The 7,651-nt window shown below is 40.1% G+C and overlaps 1 protein-coding gene across 1 annotated transcript; it reads right to left on the minus strand.

The window, feature by feature from the left end:
- Nucleotides 1-2,012: 2,012 nt before the first annotated feature.
- Nucleotides 2,013-3,137, minus strand: RHOG (ras homolog family member G). Its single transcript, XM_010165403.2, has one exon. The coding sequence runs from the start codon at nucleotides 3,114-3,116 to the stop codon at nucleotides 2,541-2,543; it is 576 nt and encodes a 191-aa protein (XP_010163705.1). The 5' UTR covers nucleotides 3,117-3,137; the 3' UTR covers nucleotides 2,013-2,540.
- Nucleotides 3,138-7,651: the final 4,514 nt, after the last annotated feature.

Consider the following 7,651-nt stretch of genomic DNA (forward strand, 5'->3'; position numbering starts at 1 on the left):
GGATTTCTTCCCCACAAAATTATTATAATCCAGTTAGGAATAACCACAAAAGATGCAGAACTAAAAGATTTCAGTATGTAAAAAAAGTAAAAACTTTTTAAAACAGTAGTAGCTTCAGTACAAAATTGCAAATATATGTAGCAAAAAAAAAAAAAAAAAAAAAAAAGAGGTGCCTGTTGTTGAAAGAAGAGTCTATTTAAGAGCAGTTCAAACATATCACAAACATTTTAAAGTACATCTCTGAATGAAGCAAAGGTTATGGGCTTGCACCAGGGTAACTAGGCAGTTAATTTAGGCCTGACCAGCATTAAAAAAATGTGCACTGGCTTAAATAAATACATTTTAAACATTATAAACTCTATTTACTCGGTTACTGAAATTTACCTACAGAAAATAATCTTGAATTACAAGGCACAGAGTTAATTGCTGCCTGCGAGTCAAGCCCACACTAAAGGCCTACTACTAAAGTAAAGGTAGAACGTGGTGAGTAGAGGTTACCTCACTGAAATACTCCTACGCCCCCACAGCCCGCAAGGCTGCAGCAGGAGCCACGTCTGGATCAGCACTTCCACGAGTGCAAAAGATGCAAAGACACTTCAGGCAACAGCACTTGGTGAAAATAAACGTATGCAGAGTCTTTAGGCTTCTGCAGACATCATGCATATCGGGTGTTTTGGCGTTTCCTAGGATCAGGCAGTGTTTGGAACTCGGTGTTGCTTCACTAGCCACACATGCCAGTATTTGGGTTACCTGCAGTTTCTAATCTACGGGCTGCAGTTTGCTAAAGCGGCACCAGTACGAGCAAATCTCAGACGTACAAAAATTGCAGTTAGTGTCAGCATGTTACACCGGCTGAAGAAAGGCACATCCTCTTCAAAGAGGGGAATTAGGGCACAGATACAAATGTTTCTATCCACTTGGGTGTTTTTGTCCATATCAGATAAAGCAAAGTCAAATTAACACAAGATCCCTAATAACCCTGTTGATGTATTTTCTGTTATCTTGCTAAAATGATATTTTTTTCCTGTCCAGGGTAGACACCAGTGCAGTTTTGCATGTGTGGGAATCACAAGAAAGCAAGTTCTGAATTACCAGTTGAGGCTGCATCCGGACAAAGACAGCACTGTCAACTTCAGACAACAAAGCCCAGTCCAGCACCATTGGTTTCACACAAAGTATCTTTGAAGCATGCTGCTTTCACACCACCAAGCTGTAAGGTTAAGTCTAAGGAAGGTTTCATGCGCTCACTCCTCAGCTGGTCCCGGAATCACACATAAAGAACAGTGCACATCCTGAAAATAAAAGCCAGCTGCCACTCACTAGAGCTGCTAAAGAAAGTTAAAAAGTACATAAATAGAATTTCAGTTAAAAGTTTATAGTAACTGATAACCTAGTAGAGAGGAGAAAACTACCCAGGTAAACCTACCCAGTGACTGGCTAACCATTACAAATTTAACTGAAATCAGCAATCAGTTGCTAGGAAGAAAACGAGGGTTCCCGTAAAGAGAACCTGCAAATTTTCTGTCAGTGTTCTCCCAGAAAAGCAACAAAGGAATTTGCTGTAAAAATCTCAGGTGGTGGCCGGAAGAACATTAAGAAGTAAGGCAATTAACTCCTCAAGAGCAAACAGGCTGCTATCAAGTCTCTGGGATTCATCAAAGGGATCACACTGAAAAATCTCGTTTTGAGAAGTGTCATCCCAACCACATCAGTCAGTCTGAGAAGGCAAGCTAACTTTATTCTTAGGGTGCACAGTCTCTTTGGAGAGTGAAATAAAAACTCAGTTTAGAAGACTATGGAAGACTTGCATCTAAACTACTCTTCCACCTCTCCAGTTCAACAGTACGAAAACACTCATTTGAGTGATTCATCATTATTCTAAGTCCCTTACATTAGGAGAAATCAGCTCCTGCTGATTTAATAAAATCATTGCAGGTGTTCCCTGGGTCTTGCTCATTGCATTAAACACACCTTATGCTAACTCTTCATATAAATAAGGTGAATCTCAGTAATATTTCAGGCATTTTTGCATGTAAACACATTGTTTTCAAGCTTCAAATTGACAAATTAAAACAACTGGACAGCCAGACTTCTGTATGTAAAACAAATTCAGTAAATCAGTAAATAAGGGATGGAAAAAGCAGCAGCTACGCTTAAAGCAAAGTTATCAGGGTTTGTGCTTTTCAGCAAAGCTAGTAACTGATGGCTACCTAGTAAAGAAGTCTGGCTTCAAAGAAGTCCCTTCTTTTATTTTCCTCCATTAAATAAGGATAGAAGCTGAGTGATCCCTGGAGAAGCTGGAGATTGGAAATTTAGAAATAAAGTGGGTATTTGACCTCTAGTTGGGAAAAAAAAAAATAACCCACAACCCTGTTCTGTTTCAGTTTCCCTGAAGCAATAAGACTGCGAGATTATTTGTGGCATAAACCATTTCTGCTTAGAGCTGTTAGTGCAAGATGCAAATCTTCAATTTAACTCATTAAAAAGCCCTCCAAGATTCTAGTCAATATTCCACGTCGAACACCCATCACCCGAGGTAACTATAATAAGAGACATTTCCTTGTGTTCTTCTTTGTCACAGGATACAGAACTGCACGCACAGCTTCAGCAAACACCTCCCGAACACCCTCCTGATTCAACGCTGAGCACTCCAAATATTTGACTGCTCCGATTTGTTTAGCCAGCGAAGTCCCCTGCTGCGGGGTGGTGGGAGCCAAGCTTTGCTCTTTCAACTTTTTAACTGTTTCCAGGTCATTTCTCAAGTCTCTCTTCGTGCCCACTAAAAGAATGGGAACGTTTGGACAGTGGTGAGAAACTTCAGGATGCCATTTGTGCCTCACGTTTGCGTAGGAAGAGGGGCTGCCAATGGAGAAACAGATGACAAATACATTGGTTTGAGGGTAGGAGAGCGTGCGCAGGCGGTCATATTCCTCCTGGCCTGCAGTGTCCCAGAGATTCAGGCTGACAATCCGGCCATCAACAGTCATTTGGGCACTGTAGTTGTCAAACACAGTAGGGATGTACTCTTCTGGGAAGGCATTGGTGGTATAGCTGATGAGAAGACAAGTTTTTCCCACAGCGCCATCTCCAACAACTACACACTTTATAGTCTGCATTCTTTACCCAGAAACAAAGTCCTGCACAAAGCAAGGAAAAAAGTTAGGAAAAGTAAACTCAATGATAGGAATTTTAAATTTAAACTTTAGCAAGTGTTTTTAATATTGCTACGATTTCTTATCACAGCTAGACACACTCAGAGTCTCAGAAGCCATTATGAAGAGCTCACAGGCTCACAGACAATAGTGAAATGGAGATGCAATGAGTTGAGAGCTCAGTGACAACTGGCTGCATTCCAGCCATTTCAGTACAAATTAGCCAAATTCCCACAGTCTTGCCTTACTGCCAGTTTCCCACAGGCAAAAGGACAAGTCCTTAAAGGTGGAAAGTGATGATGACCTCAGAACTAGTAACGAGATAGTCTGTCATTGTAGGTTCACACACACCTACCCTCCAAGATTCACACTGTCTGCATAGTCTACTGCCTAAAGTTTACTGCAAAGAAAGGTCCAAAAATTATATAATAAATGAAGATACTCATTGCCAGGCTGCACGGCTACTGTTCACTGTAACAATTCACTCAACTCAGGATCAATCAGACCTCAAGAAGCTGCGTTAGAGGACACCAGAGAAAAGGTTCAGAAAGTAGCACATACAAGAAATATTATTGAAAATATTGAAATATTACTGGTTATTTGAAATACAACTAGCCATGGTACCCAGATTAGAATACATAAATAATTTTTCTAAAGAAGCCAAGAACAGATTATTCCCACTAATCAGTGACAGAACAAGCAGAACTTAGTAAGCTTCAGCTGCAATAAAGAAAGCTTATACCAAGAATTAGAAAAATACATGCTGTAAAAGATCAACAATCAAACAGCCTTCCCAGGCAGACTGGGGAGTTGTTACAGGAGATATGTGACACTTAAAGGCTTCCCTGTCCCTTTCCTGGTATGTGAAGAGCAGGTTTGACAATCAAATAGATATAGCCTAAAACTCAAGTTAATTCTAAACCTTCATCACATGAACAGCAGGAACTTTGAAAACAGCATGGAACAACTACGAGCAGTCATTTGCTGAGCATTTGTTGTAGGCTGGAGCTTCCACTGCTGGCCTGAACAAGAAGGAACTTGCATCTGCCTTCTCACCCAAATGCCTTTGAGGTACTATCAGTAATCCTCAACTTGCAACCAGCAGCAAATATGCCGCTTCAAACAGAAGAAACAAATAGTGGGAGGAACTATACTGCATATTCCAGAAAGATCACAGCTCCAGCACCATCAAAACAGCAACGGGAAAATATGAAAGTGAGTGATAGTGCAGTGCTTCACTTTATAAAAGTCATGAAACCCCCTCCCTCCAACTTCCTCTTCAAGATCATAGAGACACATCAACAAACTCATGACCATTTATGTCTCCGCTTTCTCCTTTTTGACAATGTTTTTATCTGTATCCACATACTGCTGCCTTTCCACTGGGCACATGATTCTTCTGTACTAAGTGAAAACAGACTAGCCGAAGCTTTGTCACAAAGCTCGAGTGACACTGACTGCGGTCGCTACAACATACAGTGCTTAAGGAAATGTTCAATGTACACAGGCACTGCTGAAAACCAATCAGTGGTGTGAAGCAGCACAGAAACTTTGCTTCAGAAAGACCCAGCAGGACATTGGAGGGGAAGAATTCGGAGGAAAAGAAGCAGGAGGAAGATGCAGAAGCAGTTTATCCTTTTGGAAAAAGGCAGAAATTACATTTCTAAAACAACATGAATCACCTGAAATTAAATCTGGCAAGTACATGTGAGCTTTGGCAGAAAAGCATACATGTGAGATTCATCATACATACATTAAAAAAAAAAATCAGTCATGCTGTTTCAAGGCTCCAGTCAAATGTAAAGAGAGATGTGTAAGCAACTGCATATTGTAAAGGTAACCAGGAAAATGAACAGTACTGACCAGCAAAAGCTGCATATATTATTCCAGAACAGTTGTGCCAAGATTTTCATATAACAGGTCTGGGAGAGGGGGGGAAGGTAAATTCTGTCAAATTAGAGGCTTAGAAACATTTCTTATGTTTTGCAAACCTCAAAGTTGAAACCCCTTTAAAGTTACTTAAAACATTACAAATTACACATTTTTAGCATTTTATTATTGACAGAGGTTGAACACTTCCTGGTAGCACAGAATACAACCAGTTACCCAGAGAGGTGGTAGAAGCCCCATCCCTGGAAACATTCAAGGTCAGGTTGGATGGGGCTCTGAGCAACCTGATCTGGTTGAAGATGTCCCTGCTCACTGCAGGGGGGTTGGAACGGGATGACCTTTAACAGCCCCTTTCAACCCAAACCATTCTATGATTCTGTAATATTTCTGAACACAAAGGGTCTAAGTGCTACAAGCAAACGGTGACAGAAGAGTAGATGTATTTTAACACCATAACACTGTTCTACCTGAAGATGCAACCATAACTCACCATCCCAGTCTCTACTGCTGCTCTCCCCGTAGGGCAGATCATTACCTGCAGCAGCAAGGCAGCCTTCAGAAATTTCCAAACCCCATTTCACCTTCCCACCCAGGTAGCACACCACCTCCTCAGCTGTGGCCACACACTAAAACAGGGTGAGGAGTTGTTCCATCCAGTTTACCAAGTAATACCACAACCAACTGTGCTGGTAGAACCAAGGCAGTGGTAGTATATGGTGGGAATGAATCACAGGGAGGAACACCAGACGCTGCTACTGCTGCCAAAGCATCACTGTCCGGCAGCACAGACAGCAGGTTTCAAAGCTTATTCCTGCATTCACCTCAAACCACTGAAGTACTAGAAGATCCTGTGCCACCTTAGTGGTGACCAGCAATTCCAGAGCAAAAGTTTTTCTCCAAATGAACTACCTACGCAGCAGACTGCTACTTTGATCAGTCAATAACAGGTGACATTATAGAGACGGCAGAATTAAGTCAGTTGGATACATGCAATAAAAACTCAACTATAGCAACAGAAGTCTCATGGAGAATGAGATACACAAATCCTTTTATATGTCCAGTTTCTAAAATAAACAAATCACAAAGACTTGGAAACTGATCTCTCTTTAAAACACAAACCACGAGCTCCCCCAAGAGCTTACACCTCTGCACATTTCTGTCCAGAGCTTTTCACAGAAAGACAGGGTATCCCAAAATTGCACCCAGGCACTGATACCCGGAGGCTCAGCACACCAGTACTGTAAGACAACACAGGCAGTTTCATATATTGGTACACTACAAAGCCACATGTATCCTGTACTATCGACAGCCAAAATACCTGATTCAACCTGATTTTAAAAATTTAATGGAAGTGTATTACCCAAAGATTATTTTATTGGGGTTTTATTTAAGAGGTTATTAGAGCTTTCAATGTGGAGAACAATAGTAAGGTAACAAAAAAGCCTGTAACACAAATGCTCTTTCACAGCATTATAATCTTGAATTACCTGATTAAGGCTTGAATTTTAGAAGAGCAGCATTTGCAATGGGAAATAAGTCCACACAAACATCCCAAAGCATCAGGCTAAGTATGAACTAAAATACAATTTTATGTATGCTTCTCTGCAGGGTTTCTTTAAAGTAGGCTCTGAGCTGAGAGGAATCATGTGTGGCACATGCAATACAGAAAAACAAACACACACCAGGATATACATTATTTAGTACTGGAACACAAAATCTAGATAAATTAATTAAAAAAAAAAAAAAAAAAAAAAAGGAGTAGAAAGAAGCTCCTACACTCCAGAAACCAGTATGTTGTGAGCAGGTGTAGTTTGGTTTAAGATTTACATATGGAAGACAAGGGGTTTTTTTTATTTAAGCCACAACCAAGCAAACAATATTACCTCCATCAGACCTTTTCTATTAAATCCACATATTATTTTGTTCAAAATGTATGAAGTCTTATTTTTTCTTGTAAACAATTTGCCTAGCAATAAAACTCTCATAAGATAGCAAGAAGCTGGGGTTCAAATTTGCATGGAAAATTCTTTTTATTTCTTACACACCCTCGAACTTGGCACTGCATGCTATCTGAATATAAATACACGCTCAAAAAAACCCTCACACTCCAAAAACAAAATTACCAACAAATGTTACCAAGAGCAGGAAAATTGGTTTAGGGTTTGTTTGGGGGTTTTTTTGGTGAGCTTCAAAAGAATTTTGGGGGAAAACTTTAGAGAGAAAAAGTCCACGTACAACAGGTAACAAGAACTGAAAAAGAGAAAAATACAGATTAACACGTCAACACATCAAAACCAAGACTTAGAATTTAGAAACAGAAAGCTGGGCACAAGCTTCAAAGACAAGTTTAAAGGTTACTCAGCAAGAGGAAAGAAAAAAAACAAGAAGTCCAAAGTAGCGAGAGGTACTTCAGGTTGCTTAGTCCTGCCAGAAAAAGGACTTTCATTACAGTTAAGGTGGAAGATCATCAGAACATGAAGGGTTCTAGCAGTGACAGTAAAATGGCAACAGTCTTCAAAAAATTAAAAAAAACCAAAAAACACCATGAAAAATAACACCTCACAAAGAAGTGTTGTGCAAAAATACATAGGTGGGAGTTATTTCTGTCT

This window comes from Antrostomus carolinensis, unplaced genomic scaffold (assembly GCF_000700745.2).
Source record: "Antrostomus carolinensis isolate BGI_N321 unplaced genomic scaffold, ASM70074v2 scaffold14803, whole genome shotgun sequence".
In the NCBI taxonomy this organism is placed as follows: Eukaryota; Metazoa; Chordata; class Aves; order Caprimulgiformes; family Caprimulgidae; genus Antrostomus; species Antrostomus carolinensis.